This window comes from Nipponia nippon, unplaced genomic scaffold (assembly GCF_047370975.1).
Source record: "Nipponia nippon isolate SJK-2023a ecotype South Korea unplaced genomic scaffold, ASM4737097v1 scaffold_1, whole genome shotgun sequence".
NCBI classification, from domain to species: Eukaryota; Metazoa; Chordata; class Aves; order Pelecaniformes; family Threskiornithidae; genus Nipponia; species Nipponia nippon.
This window is the reverse complement of record NW_028262290.1, coordinates 142,312,552-142,332,700: the sequence shown is the minus strand read 5'-3', so window position 1 is coordinate 142,332,700 and position 20,149 is coordinate 142,312,552. Positions and strand designations below refer to the sequence as shown.

General features: G+C 37.2%; 1 protein-coding gene across 6 annotated transcripts in view; it reads left to right on the top strand.

The window, feature by feature from the left end:
• CDK14 (cyclin dependent kinase 14) overlaps positions 1 to 20,149 on the top strand; it is a 344,587-nt gene that overhangs the window by 183,662 nt on the left and 140,776 nt on the right. For all 6 annotated transcript variants that reach the window (XM_087775266.1, XM_087775259.1, XM_087775285.1 and 3 more), the window contains 2 exons: positions 3,087 to 3,207; positions 13,680 to 13,773. In XM_087775266.1, coding sequence (XP_087631392.1) covers positions 3,087 to 3,207; positions 13,680 to 13,773 — 215 coding nt within the window. The remainder of the gene's footprint in view (positions 1 to 3,086; positions 3,208 to 13,679; positions 13,774 to 20,149) is intronic.

The following is a 20,149-nucleotide window of genomic DNA, read 5'->3' as shown; positions in this document are numbered from 1 at the left end:
TAGCAAATTTTCTTGCAGAAGGATATCTGAAGAAAAACCCTGGTAACTGTCATCTATTTGCATCTGGAGCATCAAAACAAGAAATGCACTATCTTGTTAGTGTTTCACATATATATTTTGATAGTGTTCTTTTTAAACTGTAAATATATCCGAAAGATGAGGGTATTTTCTCATGCCTTAAGTGTGATGAGAGACATTTGCATTAATTTTGAGTCTTCAAGTGAAAGTCTTCACAATTGCAAATGCCTTCTTTATGCAGAGCATTATTCAGAAAAAGTAAACTTTGCTCCCTCCCTGAGAGAAAGCAGCTCCTCTGAGGCGTTAGCCTAATTCAGGTCCTTTCAGTTCTGCAGAGGAGGAGCGACTGACTGAACAGTGGGACTGTGCCAAATTTTCCTCTGCCAAATTTTAGCCTTTGTGAGTATTTCCCTCAGTTGTTCACTCCTGCTTTTCATTGGGCCATTTAGTTTCCAAAGTAGTGTATGTGCCCAACTAGGAAACCGGTTGGCCACAACTTAAAATGTATGGCCTGTACCCATAAACCTCTTAAACCCAGTGGTGCTGTCTCATGCCAGTGTATGGCCTCAACTTGCTTTTACAAATTAAGGTTTTGTTTATAACTTTCTCCATTCCAGTAATGATCCTCTTATAACTGAGAAACCAGATGTAGCACTTAACCTCAAATGAGGTGTTCATGGTGTTATGGGAGTGAAGAGCAGATTAAAGAAAACATTTAGTTGTCCAGCTGGCTGGGATTAGCCCAAAAAGGCTATCCTTTGAAAACTGGATGGATTTTAGTTAACCTGTAATGGGTTAGAGGTGGATGAGATCTAGAAGCAGTGGGTTGAGGAAACAGGATGGGTGGCAGTCCCAGCAGGATGGGAGTACTGGTTCCATGCTGAACGGTCGCACAAGAGGAGGAAAGATGTGCTTGAGCTGACTACAAGACTTGCAAAGCTCTGTCCTGGCCAGTAAAGTGGCAGAAACTGGCAGGCAAGCATGGATATTATATTATTGGCAGTATGATTTCTGGTATGGCAAGTTGGGTACTCATTCCTCCCTACATGGGAGATTTCTTGAGTGTGTGGATCAAAGACTTTGTGCCATGGAGACCTCAGTTCATTTTTCACCCCACAAGCTCTAAAGTGTTTTGACAGTTTTCCCCAAATCACATGATGTTGCTGGCTTCTTAAAAATGCCTTTTCCCTGCCTGCCTATGCCTTTTCTCCTATCAAAGCTAGGTAGAAGATTAGAGAGGAAGTTGTTTGCAACCAAATTCAGTCTGGAGGTGTTCACCATCCAGGCTTCTTAAATCCTTTCATAATTTTTATTTAGCTTAATAATAGTAGGTCCATATCCACAAATTCAGGGACTACTGTTTCACTTTAGTCACGTGGGATATAGGTGCTCAGAAACTCAGACTTGTTAATGTTTCTCTGGGCTAGGAATAAGAACTATTCACCAGTTAGAGCATTTGGTGGTTTCTGATCTCCTAGAAGCAAAAACATTAATCTGGAGGCAGAGGCAGTGCAGACCGTGTGACGTGACCTCTTCTCTGGCCTCTTTGGGGCTGTACCTGGTCAACCCTGAGTTGTCTGTGTGAGCCAAGTTATTTGTCAAGCTGGTGGCCAAGTGCACAAATGTAAAAGAGATGGAGGCCTGAAAACTTAAAAAAAATGGTTATTCGTATTTGAAATGTAATTTTTTTTTAGAAGAAATTCTGGCATACAAGTCAAATTATTCCCCTACACTGGTCTAATTGCTATAATCAGCTGATAAAGCAGTCTACTGTCAAGATTTGCCATCATTACTATGGAGACATATTCACTGAGATTAACTGTTGTTAAATAGCTTCTCCAGCGTATTAAGAATAAGGGTGCAAAGGACTCTCGTCTGCACTCTTATGTGAATTCTCATGGTGCATATTTCTTTCTGAGTGTATGACTTTGCTTTTTGGTTTTTGTAAGATGTAAGACATGACCTACTGTTTTAGTAATTTCATTTGTTTTGTGAAAGGGAAATTGGTAGTTCTTTGTTTAGGAAGACACAAATAAACGCAGTAGAGCATTCTCCTGACTTCCATTACTTGTGCATGTTCAGTGTTCCTAGCGAGGGAGCAGGTGGTCTCAAGGCGGTAACTAGGAGCAGATTATTTGGAAAAGGTATTTGCAGGCCCATGATGGGAACAGTCACCATAGTCCTGAAAATCTTTTTCCATTTCCTGGAGGAGAGAGACTTATGTAGGAGAGATGTTAGAAAAGTATGCTCTCTACTGCTGTTTTTAGCATATGAGGGTCTCTCCTAAAATCTTACCAATTTTACATGAGATACATTATGGTTGTGTAGCAATGTGAATTATTTTAAATGACTGGCAAGCTTAAAAGACAATTATTGTAAGTAGTATATCTTTAGTAGGCCACAGGTTTCACTGAAATGATTTCTGCTTCTGAGATTGGTCCACTGCCAGTATACATTTGTTGAGAGAGAAGAATTTTGCACATACCATTTTCTGATGTATTATTGCAGTATTAATATTTATTTGAATGATAATGTGTAAGTGTGTCTACTGCTTTCAAATATAAACTTGAATAAGCAGGCTGGGGTTTTCAGTGTAAACTGTGGAAGGTTTCCTTAGGCTCCCCTAAAAAACCAAATCTCATCTGTGGCGCTATTTGTCTGGGACTTTCCTTTTCATTTCCTTTTTCTAAATACATTGAAATGAAAGACTGTCGATGCCTAAGGATGAACAGTTAATGGAAATGAAAATCGTTGTTTATTTGTCTTTCATTTAGGTATACCACAATGTATCTTTGCAGCTCTCCTGGGCCTGTGGTTGTCATTATGAAAAACATATTTTATTATTCCTTCATAATATTCACAGCTCTGTTTAGCCAGGTACTAAATGATAGATGCTACCATGTTCTTTCATTAAGTAACTTATTCCAATACTAGAAGAAGAAAAACGCTTGCAACGTGCCGTCATGTTATGATGTGATGTGTGCTCATATATCCTTTTAGGATTGTAACTATACAGAAAACTGGTTCTTTGTTTTGTTTGCATTAATTTGTTTGTATTTACCCCACAGGTCTTGCAAGAGCTAAATCAGTTCCCAGCCATACATATTCCAATGAAGTGGTAACCCTATGGTACAGGCCTCCAGATGTCCTTCTGGGATCAACAGAATATTCTACCTGCCTTGACATGTGGTAAGTATAGAATCCTTACACAAGAGTCTATGTAGGTGCTTTAGCTCTTGATTTTTTTTAGACGTGTAAAACAAATATGTAGTGAGATTAGTGGTACAGGTTAGAAAACCTGTGTATAGTAATCCGTGTGATTCACTCAGTACCTCCCTAAAGGAATCCCCTCCTGCCGCACCACTGGTTGACAGCTGATACCTGCTGTTGACGCACCACTAGAAGAGCCATTGGTGCTTTGCAAGAGACTGAGCTGTTGCTTGACTTTTGTAGTCTTAATGTGGTACTTTGATATGATATGATACTTGTTTTGCAGAAGACAGGCTTTCACCGTGCCCAGCTGTAGCAATGACAAAACCAGGATTCTCTGGGTATGAGGATACAGCCTCAGTTCTTAATCTACTGTACTTGTTAGCAGTAAATCAGTGTGTGACACATCAATGAATAGTTTTCTTTCAAACCTACAGATCTTATTTAGACCTGCAGGTTTGAAAGGGCAGTTTGATGTGTACAATATGTAGCACCTTGCTCCTTTTTGATAACATCATTTAGCCCTGTGTTGAACAAAGGTGTTTCGTTTTTTGACTGTTAGAAACCAAGGTGGAGGTTCTTGTTTTATCCTGTAAGTTTTGAGGTCACTGGATCTCTGTAATCTGCACAAATTCTGCAATTATTAAGAGCTTCAACTGTGTTAGTAGAAGCAATGCATGTTGATTCAAGAAACAGAAATGTGGAAAAAAAAATATTTTTCCTTACAAAGAAAGTCTCATGCTCTGGTAGACGTTAATTTTTTTGAATGTGTATTTGACTTTTTAAATCTATACAACTTGTTTCTTTTGAGAAAAAAAATATACTGAGCAAGTTTCAGAAAAATAGAATGATTTTTTTGTAGTTTACTGAAATAACTTTCTTTAATACAGGCAACCGAAATTTAGATTTATGATGGTGTTAAAATCTAGAGGTGACTGTAAGATAGGATTAGAAGGACCTTATGTTTTCATATGGTGGGTGAATAATATTTGTCAAGGTAATCTTGCAGTGTAGTACTGAAACAGATGATCTAGCAGGAATACTTTTTAGCTGAGGAAGGGAATTAAGCATGACTAGGTTGTGTTTAGTCCTGTAGCTGAGATCAGAGAATGTAGGATGAAAAGCTGCATTTTCCTGAAAATCTCATCTAGTTTTTCCCTGTAGCACCATTAAGTCTTGACTCCTGGGGGCAGGAGTTAGAAGCTGCAGGCTTGTTTCATTTGAAGGGGTTACAGAGTAGAAATACTAGAATATCTAATCCATTTAATATAACTGGGCCTCTGGCTGCTGTAGTTCCTTGACCTTGTAAGGGTAGGTGAACTAAGAGGCAGGAAAGGGAGGGTGAACAAATTTTTCCAAATGTGAACATTGTGATGTTGTAACTGCACCAGAGAGGCAAACGCAGCATCTTCTTGGATCAGTTGTCTCGTTTTCTTCAAACCATTCTCCAGCTCACAGATCTAAAATAACTTCCCCCTGCATCTCAGCTTCTCAACTATCCTAAAACTGTCCTGTTTTCCCAAAGATCAGGTTCAACCTGGTGTCTTCACAAACTGTATGCAATCTCCTCATCCCATCTGCAATGTTTTGCAGTCACCTTTTTTCCCAGATACACCTCTGACACCCTCAGCAAGAAACTCAACTTGCTTGGGGTGAGGTAGGACAACTGCATCACAGGATGGAAGAGCTGGGAGACATAAATAGTTCTTTCTGCTCATCTTCTTATAGCTCAGTCTACATGTGTTCAGTTCTTGAGAGTCCCCTATCTTTGTGTACGTGTGTACATACATGTCTCAATTTGTGAAGTACAAAGAGAACGAGAGAATATATGGAAAGAGCTAAAGAAAATTGTTAAATGCTTTAATAGAGCAAACTGCTCAAAAAGTCCTCTAAAATGCTTTTTTAGTCAAAAGAGACATTGGACATTTTTTTTTTAACATTTACTAATTAAAAAAGAAATTATTGCACTTTGAAATTAAGGGAGTTGTTTAGTGTTTGGTTTTTTTTTTTAACCTGAACAAAGGATTTTAAAACATTTATGATTCTCACTGGAACTTTTTCCATAAAGAAATATGGTTCACTCAAAAGTTCAATAGCTTGTCAAAAATAGATCTTTTAACATTCCTCCCAATAATGATTTTAGTAAAAGAGCTATTAAAAAGTCCAGTAAACTATGCGGATTACTCTGATAGAAATCAAAGTAAGCCATGCAACTAATAGAAGGGTTTTGAACTTACTATAAATGCAGACTGAGCATTTCCTTCATTATCATATGTTTATATTCAAATTACATGGACAGCGGGGAAGATCAAGGAAGGACTCAAAATGCCACTTCAGCAATCCAGGTCATTATTTTGTGTCCTGACAAAAATGATGCAAGAGTATTGGGGAAGAACACAATAATTACATCTTCAATGATCTCAATAAATGATGTCCTCTCACACAGAGCATTGCATATACATCTATCCAGGTGCTTAGGAATAGAGGTGGTGAGTTCTGTTTCAAATGAAAAATGAGGTCATACTGCTCTTGCACTAGATTTGTAGCCCTTAGAAAATTTTTGCTGCCCTGTACGAACTGGAGAACTATAAAAAGCTTAGAAAAAAGCCCTAGTAATACAGTTTCTTTCACATGGCAGGAATTTATGTAGAGGCTCAGCTACTGCTGCATCAGAAATCAGATTAGAGCAAATGTGTATTGTGTGTGACAGAAGAGCTTTAGGTTTTTACTTCTATGCTTTGCTGGGTTATCTGAGACAGCGCTTCCAGTTTGATTGCAAGAGGTGTAGTTGCACATTAAGTTCACTTACGCTGATTTGGCACATCTAACAGTGAGCCCTGCTGGAGCACAGGCAGGCTTGGGGCTTTATTTATACAACGGTTGTACATAGCTGGGCCATAATTAGGTTCAAACCACTTAGTGGCTTCCCAGAGTGGGAGGAAGGGAGACATGGAGAAACCCACCTACCATCAGATTCAAAGATAATTTCGTAATTTGTTATCAAAAGTGTGTTTGTAGCATTAGCATTTTTATGCAATTACTGGCATTATGTCCTTATGGCAGATAGTGTGTGCTCTCCTGTGTCCTTATTGATGATCTACATGATGACAAAAATAGGCAGCCACTTCACTAAATATTTAAATAATGTTGAGGTAGAAAGCACAGCTGTTTCTTCCATTTAGGGAAAAAAAAAAGACACGGGGCCTTTGCTGTAGCCATGATAAATGACATTTCATGGTGGTTCCCAAGGAACAGAAAGTGGGGCTCCTACTGAGTAGAAGGCCAGCTGCATGAAAAAAGAGTCCAAATATTAACCCCTGGATGGTGGCTGGGAAGCAGGTGGCAGAGGCTGCGGGCTATTCTTACACTTCATTTGCCAGTGTAGGGCATTAGGACAGTAACTAAAAGCTAATGATCCACATGCAACGTTACATTCTCCTGCATTCTTTTTTAAATAGCCACTGGCAATAAAATAATGTTAATGAAGACGTACATGCATTAGTGGTGTCAGGCTGGTAATGGAAATCAATGCCGTGGGCTTTGTGATTTACTGCTGACAGCATTTGATACAGCGGCATTGTGTGAATGTATTATACTACCCACGACTGCATCAAAGAGTTGTGATAACCTTTGAAATACCTTTTTTTTCCCTCTTGATGGGGACTTACTAGCAGCTAAGAAAATGGCTTTGCATTGCCTCTGGTGTAGCTTGTCCTAATCCTTGAATTTTACAGCCCTTTGAAAGTCAATGCAAGGAAAATAAGCTTCAATACATAAAGGGTTTATATATTACTAAAACCCATATATAAGTAATACAGAAACATAGGGAAAAAATCCCCAAATGAACCTATTCTATCTGTTCCTTACAGGAAGAATATAGTATTAGTAAATGAAAAATTTAAACAGGTTATTAAATCCTTTCTGATTCTGGTAATGCATGTACTGCTACATCTGGGTTGCTTACATCAAGAAGTCACTAGGGATGTTTTATTTTGAAATGCAGCTGGCTTTAAACTGTGTTTGCTAACATCTGGCGATTTTTTGCATATCCTGTTGTTTTGCTTTTAAAAAATACACTCTTAGTCACAGTTCAGGTAACCTAAGAAGTTATGGGCCGTCATATATTTTAAATTCACTTTTATTAACTAACATCAGCTATGTTTAGTGCTGCGGAAGAAATCACTTAAAACTAGGCCAGTCAAATGTTATGAAATTGCTTATTAAATCACTGTTATTTAACTTTGTAACATCTGGATTGATATACATGATTTCAAATCTGGTCTTAATTTAGGGAACTCTTCATATGGAGTTTTTCTATCCTATTATTAGAAAAATAAATGGTATTTTTCAGGAACATACCACTTTCCACACATAGCCTGCTCCAAGTGCAGATTTGAGTGCTTACTGTAATTCCATGCATGCTTTCATGAATATTTGACCAATGAAGACCTATGACAGCAATTAAGATATTTATTAAATAAAAATGGATCTTGTCTTAGACACAGGTGCACCAAATTATGTTTTTACACAAGGGATATTACAAAGGCATCTTTATCCTGTATCTGCTGTAAACAGTTTGCAGTGAGAGAAATCCGAGAGCAGGAGTCCCAGTATGCCCTGAAGAAATACTGCTTGGGGCTAAAGACAGAAAACAGCGTAGACTAAGTTAGTTCTTTTTCCCTTGATGTTCTTTATGATTAGGACTTCCACTCCAAAGAAACGCTAATCTGTAGGATTAGGATATTAAGGCAAGGATATTGCAATAACTATCAAGGTATTGTTAATTAAACTTCCCTCATTGTCAGTGAGCTCTTCAAAAGTTTTATCATCTGTATTAGCTTTTGATTAGAAAATTCTCATAGGGTTGAATTCATAAAAACACTATGTGTGAGGAAACCATCTTGGTCTGTAGTTATTGGAAGGGCATTTCAGTTCCTGTCTAAAAACTACTTTTATCCATTTGGCACATCAGATTTACTATCACTTTTCCACTGCTAGAAATATGTTTCATGTGTGTCAGGAAATAACCTTATAAATATATCTGCATGCAGAAAAGAAAACCAGGAAGAACATGTTCAACAGGAAAATATCTCATGTCAAACTGTTGCTCAAGTTCAAAGATTATTTTCTTGAGCTTTGTTTGCATTCTGCTTTTACAGAACAAGTGAGTCTAATAGAAAGATTCTTGCAAAAAGGGATCATGTACATTTTAATCCTTCATGAAGATAATGTTTCGTAATATAGAAACTGAGCATCGCTACAGAGGGTTGGATCGCAAGGCAGATTTCTGGAGCTTTTATTTCTAGGTAATCAGTGACACAGGCGAGAACATGAGCACTCTATTCACTTGTAATTACAATTGCTTCAAGACTGACTGTAAAGAAATACTTTGATCTATCATACTTTCAAGTAAATTATTTTTCATTCATTGCATCTGCCTTCTGCAGAAATTTTAATGTTGTTCTTTGTCATCATGGAAGGGAAATTTTGCTTCACTCATGTGAGAACTATAATCTGTTTGCCTTATTGCCCCTATTCTTTGATCTGACCGCATCTCCCATCATATGTTACTTTTCACATATCAAAGTGCAGTGGTCATGAAAGACAAATTCCAACCAAGTTCAGCATCTGCGGGTATTCTGGCAGTGTGCCACTGTAGAATTACATCAGATTTTGGTCAATTAAAGAGACAAAAGTCCCTTGCTTTTCATTCCCTTCCCTCAAAATTTGTTTTCTTAGTTCTGTTCGTAAGCAGGATCGTACAGGAACATGACTTTTTTTCTGAATAAATCAAACAAGATAAAAAAATCTCTGTGCCCTTCCAACATGTTGCATATTACCAGTGGATTCTATGGAAGAGGTTCCAGTATTGCCTCCTGGTGACAAATCCATAAAAAAAACCAAGTAGCTGGGTTTTGGGGGTGTGTGTGGTGTATATGTGTTGTTTTTTTTTAAAATTCTGATATATCTAACAGTACAAATTATATGTAGTTTGGGAAACTTGAATGAAAACTCTACTGTTCCTGTGAATTTCAGAAATCTCACCAGGTGGACTGCTGGAAGCAATTACTTGGTTTTTATAAAATGCCTTCCCCCTCTGAAGCCAAATCCTGCATGCTGAAAACAGGCTTCATGACCAGATAGAAACCTTATGTGAAGACCCAGCATAGGTGTTCGCTGTGAAGAACATGCTGAATGTTATCACCTGCACCGAGCCTGCTAGAAAGCAGATCTGTTCAGGGCAGAAAGTTCAACAGTTTAAAACATATATAGTAAGCATATAGGTATAGGCTTTCTATAATCTTGGTTTAAGTATAAACTAAAACTTGGTTTGGAAACAAGTCCTCATTTCAGAGTGTGTCTGTAGTCTCTTTTACGGATCCATCAAGAAAAATCGGAATATTAACTGAAGGAAACAATGCTAATAATCTTTTATAGATTATGCCTCACCAAAGCTTTTATGTTTTGGGTTTTTTTTACAGTATTCAACCACAGATAGGCTGGAGATTCTTCTTGTCGCAATAAGGATCTTTGTTATACAGAGACAGGAATGTGAATTCTTAAACCAAAAATATAAACCCAGCCCACCAGTAAGGGAATATCCTCTTGAATTATAAAAGCTGTGCAAGAAAAAAAAAAAAAATGCAGTTTCCTGAGGCATCCAGCTTCACTTTTACAGGCTCATTTACTATGTCAATTCAAATGCAAGAGCAACTCATTTAGCTGTGCTATTAACTCTTACTCCATATAAGGCTGTACGGTGACAGCCAGAGTCCCAGGAAATTAAGCAGGACAATAGGAGAGCAATATTAGATGGTATGGCCACATACGGTCTCATCAATACATCAATAGGTTTAGTCACGCTTTTTGTCATCAGAGGGTAAGCCACCCATTTCAACATTAAATGGCTGTCACTTTTACTTTGCAAGGTTATCCTGTGCTGTTCCATTGGAAAGATCACTCAAATATGTTAGGTTGATGTTCTTTTGTCACAAGTTATTTCTCAAGTGCTGCCTGAAAATGGCATTGTATGCTGAGCGTGCACAAATTATACATAAATAACATACCCTCGGAGATGCATGCACATTAAAGCCAAGTTAATTTGTTGTATTTCATATTTCAAGAAGTAATCTTTGCGTCATAGAAACTAGAGATGGGAGTGATTTGTGAGGTCATCTTATCCACCCTACCGTTAATGCAAGTCTGTTCCCTGGAGAATATTCTTAAGTGTTTCAGCTTGTCTAGTTTTACATGACTGTAACTGTGGAGCTTCAAGTCCGCTGAGAGGCTGGGGTACAGCACAATTGTTACGTGTATTTCTCTAACACTCATCCTAAAATTTTTATTTCCTAAAGGCATTCTGCTATTTCTAGTTATACTATCTTGGATCTACCCACAGTTCTGGGAACCATTAAAATCCTAATCAGTTCTTCCCTGTCCTTCATTTTGCATAATTTTAAATACAGAGTCGTCACGTTCTCCCTGTCCCTTGTGTTTTCTTGTAGCCAAGAATGACATTGTTCTCTTAATTTTTCCTTACAAACCAGTTCTTCTGGCACAAAAATAATCTTTGCTTTGCTCAAAAATCTCTCTAACCTGTTTAATAGTTTGTAAGGTCTACAAAAACGTTGTAAATTTCAAGGCCTTGTAGAGGCTTTATTTCTTTTCATGTTCAATGTGTGTGCACTTATGGTTTGTGATTCAGGGATCCTATTATATACTTAGTTTCTACTTGCTGTGGGCCTAAAATTCACTGATACCACTAAGACATCTAAAATGCCATCCAGCCATCTTGAAGCCTTTATGTGCTATTATGGCTTCTGGGTTTTTGCTATCAGTTCAATGTCATGCTTTTTTTTTATTAGTATTTTCTAGATTTTTTTAGTATTCATTTAATCTTCTCATTCTATGGACTTATTCTTCAATGTGTTGAACACCATAACCTTTGAAACCAAGCATAAGATAATTTTCAAGTGGGCTAAAGGGAACAGCTCAAACCTTGAAGGTTGTTTATGTTTCTCTCCTCAATGGTTTTAATAACCTTTTGGGTCTTGCATTAGTTGTTTATTTAACTCCAGTACTCTTTCACTCTCATTTCAGCTTGTGACTAAATGGAGTCCTAGGTTACACAAGAGTCGAAGACATGTAATAGGATTATTCTTTCCAAGCAGGAATTTTTTCTTCGGTAGTGTTGTTTGTAGTTCTTACTTGATTTTTGTCCCATACTTGTGTCAGACCCACTAAAAGTGGAAAATTTTGTAAATGTATTATGTGAAACAATATAAAATGGGGCAAAATCTTCCTGTTGCCTTTACAGCATTTCTGTTCAAACAGCTAGCTGAAGTTTGTCTGCAGATAGCAGTACATGCCCTCAAATGATACACTGGTTTAATAAAATGCCTGTTTTCTGGTTGCAAGAATAGAACTCTAATCCTCTTTTCTTTAGTCTAAATTCAATTGTTTTATTTCTCATCTTGAATAAGTGGCTTCTGACTGAAATCTTGAATTTTTCCTTGCCTCATACTGTTTATAAGTATTTGACTAAGATATATTGTGTCTATCTGTGCCTAATGAAGCACTAACCAGACTAAATGATGAATGGCAGTTTAATCACTTTAGTTCATTTGGAAACCAGCAGAAGCATATGGAACATAAATTTTAACTTCTTTTTTATAAACACCTGCATTATTCTAAAATTTGACCAGAACTGTGCTTTTCAAAGTTTTTCTCCAGTTTTCAATGCCTAAGGAGAAACTTTGCTTAATAAATCTATGATTTGGGATGTAGAATTAGAAAATAGTGATGTTTGTTTAATTTTCTTCTTCAAGAAATTTGACTATCAACTCTAATTGTCCTGGAATGTAAAATTATTTCATTATTCAGTAGTGGTCAAAGCCCTCAGAGATGAGTAAAGCATGGGTTGTCTGCCGATAATCTTAGTTAAGTGGTATCTATAAATACTCAGCCCTGGCCTTAATGAAAATACGCAAACTATTTTCATGAAGTTGTTTTATTCTAGAACCACTTCCTCACCAATATATGCACACATATCCCTAAAATTAAATGCTACTTTCAGAATGCATCATCACGATGCATAAGCAATGAAAAGGTATGTAGTTACTATGTTCCAAATAATTTACTTCTAAAAACAAAGTTAAATTAGAGGTTATTGCTGGTATTTTCTGACACAGAAACACAACTCTCAATTTCAGAGAGAGGTGGTACTGTAGTTAGTTTTGCAAATTCTTGGTTCATTTTGGTATATATTTTGGGTTATTGAATCGGCATTTGTTTTGGGTGAAGGATTTTTTTTGTGTGGCTGTTTACACAGACATAGTTATACAGCATACATAGGTGTTTGCATGTGGAAGTTGTAGAAAAATGTATGTAGAAAAATGTAATTGAACAAGTTAAAATATATAATCAAATTCTGCATCCTATTGGTAGCCAAGGGGGATGTTTTCTCTTAAAATTATTTTTGCTGAGGGAACAAGCAACTCTTGAGCTCTCTTCATCCAGAAAAGATGCAAATGCAAGTTTGTAATTTGTTTTGCTTTTCAGATGCAGGAAGTCCATAGGTTATCTGAAATTTGAGTTAGAGTGAGAAAAACTTTCCTCAACTTTTGAGAACGCATTCTTTGTGCTGTAGTTAGTATGTCTCAGATATTTTGATTTCCCAGTACTTCTGCCAGTGGCTTAACTGAGTGGGATGAGGGGGGCATTTTGTGAGAGACCAGGGACAGGAGCTGTAATGAAGTGGCTGTTGCAGTGGGGAGAGGAGGGAGCCCATGGCTGCTCAGCACATTGCAGCACCTCTCAGCCAGAGCTTCTGGGGAATAGGGTCAGCAGCCCCCCAGAGCTGTGGGCTTTGACCTTCCTTCTTTTTTGCTGGAAGAGGGGAGAAGAAAGCCCAAGCAAGCCCATTCCAGAAGTCATCTGCATTTGGGCAGTAGCTTAGTTCAGTGGCTGTGAGCAGCCATGTGCCCTTTTCATTTTTACTAATTTTTTTTCCAGGTTCTCCTCCCATGCCAAGCCCTTCCAGCATGCCTCCATGCCGTAGTCCTGTCCCCATTTAGTTTCTCCCAAGGATGCTCTCTCACTGCCATTCCCACATCCCCAGAATTTATTTGAGAGCATGAGTATGCTGCTTGGGAAGCACTCATACAAACAGAGAGCAGCTGCTGTGCCTTTATTGGTCTCAACAGCTACTATCCATGTTCCTGTTATCTCTACGCTTGCCTTCAAACACCTGAGAAGTATTCATATGTGTACATTGGTTTTAGTAAATGCACATGCTTGTCCTTCAGCCTGGCATTGATTTTAATAAATAAATAAATAAATAAATATTATTTAATTACTGGTGATGGATACAAAAGCATTGTTGCTGGCCATTTAAGCTATAAGAAATCTTTCTAACGTTGCACACTTTCTTTTTTTTTTTTCCTCTGTAGGGGAGTGGGTTGTATCTTTGTAGAAATGATTCAAGGGGTGGCTGCCTTTCCAGGAATGAAAGACATTCAAGATCAACTTGAAAGGATATTTCTGGTGAGTTTTTTATTGCTTAAGTAACGTGCCTAAAACAACAAATGATTGGTTGATAAATGTTCACATACTTTGTGTCAGGAGTTAAATTATTGATAAAGCCAAGCATCAGAAGCCTAGTCCACAAGCTAGATACAGTTTACTTGATATATTCTTGAAGACTGTGTAATAAGTTCAGATTCTAATTTTTTCAATTGGTATTTTTCAAATAATCTACAGAAAGGTTTTTAAACAGTTGTGGAAAAAAGCTTTCCAAATGTAAGGCAATGGAAATCCAGCCAGTTTGTCATCCTCACTTTGCAAGTGATCAACTGTTGTTGGTGCTCTATTAATATTATGTTAATATTGTAATGTCAGTGGCAAGTATTTTTTGTGAGATAGGCAAATAAAGGAAAAGTAACATAGGAAATGAGGTGAGAAACAGAATGGGAAATCAGAAATCATGCTTATACTCAAGTTCAACAGGAGACCTTGACTACTGCTCCTGCAGCCTGGTTGGGCCCTTCATAAGGTACACGGGTAGCTCATAGGTACTCATGACACATCCACATTGAAAGTGAAAGAAGAGGTAATTTATATTGAGCATAAACCATCATTAACACATTTTTCTTGCCAGGGTTGTGTTTTTGGTTGGGTTGTTTTTGGTTTTTTTTGTTTGTTTGTTTGTTTTTTAACTTGCTCTTTCTCCCATTGTGCTCTGGGTTTGCCAGTTCCCTTTCAAAAGGCTCAGGAGCAACTTTTCTTGACTCCCCGATAAAGGGTTTCATTTTCTGTGATGCCTGCTGGGACCTGTGCTGTTGTGGAGTGGATTTATTCAGGGAAGCCACTGCTCACCCAGATACTAGCCAAAGTAGCTCCTGGTACTCTGGGGTGGCCACTGGGGAAAGTATCGCAAGAGCACCTTCTTCCCTCAACCTGGCAATCTCTGATTTGCTTCTGACCACAAATTTAGATGGGAAGCATGAGCATACCCTTGCTTTTAAAGGTTCTTTTGTTAGTAGCTATTTATTTCAAATGCAGAGGATTTATTTGGGATTCTTTTTTGGCCCATGGGGAGGGAAAGTCTTTCATAATGTGTTTATAAAGTTTATATTCTTCATTTTACTCAGACTTGCTTGTGCTATATCTCTTTGGTGGGACATCAAGGAATTTAGTAACTGCATTTAGGAATGACTCAGAAAAGAAATCTCTAAAACAAGACCTTATATGATTGTGATATAAAAATATCTCATTTTCTGTAAAATATTTTGTTAGTCTGCCCACTTGGCTAATACCCTGAAAATTCTGTGCTGTGGAAAAATAGCTGTGCCACAATGTACACAAGGAGCAGCAGTTCTGAGCAGTTCCTGTGACGTGTCTAATTGCTTCGTTTGTTCGCCAGCTTGTGTATTTTAAGCTAGCAACTTCTGGGCCAGTTTTAGGGTTTTGCTTTCTTATATTATTAGGCTTCTCATTTATTGGGATGAAATTTCCTCTTTATTTATAGAACATGAAATTTTGAAAACTATAAATTCCTCTTTAGGGCATCATCTCATTTATTGTGGTAAAATTTTAGTGACTGTTTTTGCTATGGAAATTAAGCAGACTTCTAACAGTAGAAATCAGTGCTTCCTTTAATGTGGCCTTTTTGCACTATATCATATGAGATTGTATGATATAGTGCAAAAAGTGATAGTGATAGTTATATCATATAAACCTATTTTTGTATGCCTTTTGTGGACCTTTCATATAGTCCCATTTTCTTTTCTATTCTCTTCCCTATCCTCACAATTACTTGTGTGTTAATACACCAAGATAAATACAGCCTAGCATGAGTTTTGAGACCTGCCAATTTTTTAAAATTCTGTTTTAAAATTGCAGCTGCAAATAATTGAGAACAGTGTTGAAATAATAAGGGATAATGTATTGATACTGTTTCGTCAATTTGCACTTTTATAAACCTTCAAATAAAAAGATAAAATTTTGGACTGGGTAGTTTTATGGTCTGTTGTAAATCAGAGTTAATTTTTAAATCCCGATTAATTAGGCTTTCTAATGGAAGTGTCTAGTTACCCTTAGCTAAATAGTTTCAGTGAGTGCCTTCCTAATGTACTCTAAGCATCATTAAGAATTTAAGTTATCTATTTAAAAGTTATAAAACAAAGGATTATTCTTGTTTGGTTTTGTATTTGAACAGAAGGATTAAATTCATTCATTCTCCAGTGAATCATGTATAGTGCGGTAGGTAATAGTGCTGAAGTACAAAATTAATCAGGTTGTTACACCAGATAACTAATACAATTAACTCCCACACAGTGAGCACTTACACAGCTGTGGAAGAAACAGATCAACCAATAAAAGACTTTTCCACAAAGTCTTCCCATAGTTCACATTTTCAACATCCAACAGTGATGGTTTTCTTGCAACAAAGGGTAGTCTTCTGAAAATGATGTAAGGTATAGTCCACCTTCACACTAATACTTTTGTTCTGTAGTCTTCTTCTAAATACACAACTTGCAACAAAAGATATATTAATCTATGTTGTATGTTGCCATTGTTATTAGTCATAGCTACACATCTATAGCACGTGAGAGTCCAGGTTGTAGCTTGAGGCTTTTAGGGAATCAGTTACATTGTAGTAGGAAAGTCATAAAATGCTAAGAAATAATAATCAGGAAAAGTGAACAAAATTTAATGTGAATAACAGTTTAAAATTCTTAAATGGCTATTTGATTTCCTATTGTATAATTTCCTATTATTATGTAAATGAAATTATAATACGTTGTATGTATGCTGTTTCAGCGACTCTCAAGTGGAAGTCAAAGAGAGATTGTCTAAATGCTTTTGCATATCTCTACCATTGGTATTCTTCACATATCTACATAGCAAGAGTAGATGCAACCCAGCACACCACATATGTTTCTTCCTCATTATGATTGATGTTTATTTATGTTTAATAATGGCTTAATTAAGTGATTGTGTATAATAGATTTAGAACAGAAATTGATCTTTCAGTTTTGTTTAAGAACTTTTCTCTTTAAGCTTGTGTTTTCCAACTTCTATTGTTTTAAACATACGTGGGTTTTTAAATGGTAATATACACTGATTCTCTATTTCTCTTACAGCAGCTGTTTATAATAAGCATTCTCAGGTTCCATTAGTGCAATAGGCCTCAATAAAATAGCAAGGGTTTATAAACCAGAATCTGTTCTCAGAACTGGACCAGCACTTAGAGACGTTGATGAATGACCAAGCTACGAGTTGTTATTGTCACACTTTAGATCTGATAATATGAATTCTTTTTCCCACCTATACTTAAAAGTCTGAATGATCTCTTTTAAAAAAGCTGTACGTACCAAATAAAATGGAAATGACATATACGTAGATTGCTTTTTCAAAGAGGTTTAACAGTGAATAAAATGTCTTAATGCAGAGGTGATTTGGTTTAATCAGTATACTATTACATCTTTACTCCTACTTTTTTCCTACATATTGGAACCGAGGTTACTTTCTGGATAGAATTTGTCATAGAAAATGAGAGAGAAAAGCCTGTAAGAGCTAACAAGTCTTTTGCCTCGAAGTATGAAACTAGTGATGTGTCCTCATCATTTCCAGCACAACTGAGAAGATTCAGCAAACTGTTTGTTTTGCCATTCTCTGAGACAAGCAGCTTGAGGTTCTGTTGCAAGGTGCTAGGTCTGGTGGACCAATAATCTGATACAGTAATCTCAGCATTTCCGTTTAGTCTTGTCATATGAGCGCAAGACAGGATGAAGCTTCGATCAAGTACACGTTGAACAGTAAAACCATGGGAATAGGAAAAATATGTGGGGCAATCTCTTGAATCAAAATAAAACTACACAAAATTGGGAAATATCGTTTGGCTTCTGATATGGAGTAGCTAAGATCTTTATCAGTAGTTTATTCCTGTTGGTCATTTGTTAGATGCAAACTTTGAGGTTTTCTGTATCAAGGAGAACCTGCCATTGTAAATAAGCTTCAATTATGTCTAGAAGCAAAAGCTGCACCAAATGCCTTCAAGCTATAAGCCCTGCACTGGGGAGAATTGACAGCTCCTTAGAACTGGTGATGATCAGCATGAATTAGTTGAGTGTTAAAGCTGATTACACTGAGAAGCCTGCAGGATCCCTGTGCATGCCTTACCCTGAGCCACAATGGAGGTACCAGCTTGGTTACAGCTCTGATTTTGATATAAGGATGTGCTTTTATACTTGGTGCTCTTAACAGATTCAAACCAGATCAGAGGTGAATTTCTTGTGCTAGCTTAATTTTTCTTCTAGAGAGAATTTTTTAAGTGGGAAGGTATTTCTGTCTTTTCCGCTTTACATGAGGTTTCTGAGAGCCACTATAGATCAAAGTGAATTTTCCTCCCAGGCTCTGAAGCCTTCCTGATAAGGGAATAATCTGTGTGTTGGCTGAACTTCAGTCTTGGTGCCAACTACACTGAAAATTACATTTCACTGCAAGAATAACGTACAAAGAGTTCTCCTGATACTTCATAGATCTCTGTGCAGGCAGGACAATGACATTTAAATGCTGTTTTATCTGTAAACGGGCTTTTGCTCTGCAACCACAGTTGTGGGATGCGTGCGCGTGCTGCAGGAGCTTCACGCTGCAGTTAACGTGGCACAGCGGGAGTGGGAGTTTGCAGCTAGAAGCTTCTGTCTTTCCTGACACGCATATCACAAAAAGTTGAAGACGCCTTTCTGGTATTGGATGCTATTGCTCTGTTGGGTGCCATAATGCACAGTATTAAAAAGCAATTAAAAGACAACAATATCCATTTGTTGAGCCCAGCAGCCTGGTATGCCAAAGGGCGACGCCAGAAACGCTAGCTTTCTGCATGGAGCTGCACAGCAAAGACTCACAAGAGTTTGCAATTTCAGATAGGTATGAAAAATGGCATTTTCCTTTTAAATGGGAATGGAAGTGTTACTTCTGTTAGTGAAGATTTAAAGGCTAGCAATATTTTTTCTTATATATATATATATATATACGCGAACACACACATATGTATATATATGACTATATGCCTGAAGTGTCTTGTATCATGTAACACAGGCTAGTAGTGTTTCCTCCATGATTCTAATGTTAACAGGTGCTTGTGAAACTGTGGAGCTTTCTCCCTGTGGTTCTGTATCTGAAGGTTTGCTTCATGTCACTGACATTCTCTAAAGCCTGAAATAATACATTTTAACAGGCCTCACTTTCATTGAAGCTTGTGATGGACCCAAAGGAACCATGCTTTCTGGTACATTGTGTTAATAACACCTTTTGGGAAGCTAGCAATGCTAAACCCAAGGGAGGAGTACTTTTAACTATTGGGTTTTGAAGTTCACCTGTGTAATGAGGTGTTTAGTCAAATTTATTGGTCTTTTATTCCTGTTTCATTATTCAATACATGTTTTTCTGTCACTTGGACTTACTCTTAGACTCTTAAATACAGCTTGTTCATCTCTAATGGAATAGATGCATTTGTGAGGCTGGACCTGAGCTGAAATTTTATTTTGTGTAGGCATGGTATCTATGGTGCCTTATATGCTGCAGATGATGAATCTGGTTGGAGAAAAAGTCATCTTTGTAAAATAGATAGGTCTTGCTTAGAGGGGGAATGTTTTCTATAAACAGCTTGTGTTTTCCTCCCATCTCTCTCCATGCTCCTCCCACCAATGACTTCATGAGGGAAAATGAGGGGAGTTTTTGAAACTCTAATTAAGTAGGAACCTGACTGCTGAGTTCTGTCTTCTAAAACACAGCATGTAAGTAGAATGAGAGAAATGCAATGTATTGTATCCTGCTAATTAATTTGCCTCTGCTTTGCTTTATTATAACAATACGCAAAATATTTCACTTCTCTTGAACACCACTGAAATTAAATAAATAAATAGCAGGCTTTTCTACCTGTGGGTCTTCTCTTTGAAGCTGTTAGCACTTATTCAGTATTTTACTGCAGTTGCCTGCAGGTTTTGCACTGATACCTCTTTTACAAGGTTCCTTTCTGGGCTTTATGTCCTATGCCAAACTTCAAATGAAAGTAATTCTAAACTAGGCAAGTATGAGGTGAATTAACTTTTAAAATGATCTTTAAAAACCAAAGTAAATCTTCTATGTATTCATGCTTTGTAAAGGATTTTCGATTTTTAAGAGTTCCTTTTAAGGAGGTCAGCTCAGTTTTAGCTCTCTGACTGCACTATGTTGTCTTCTGTATCACTACATGTGTAGTCTTTTTCCTTCATAACAGGGCACAAGGTATTTGATGATAATGTGCATTTACCTCTTATAAAGAACTCTTGTCCTCATCATGTCTGAGTACCCATAGTCTGTGTTGTTCTTTGCCTTGTATCATTAAATTCATATGGTATTGGGCAAACAAACTAGG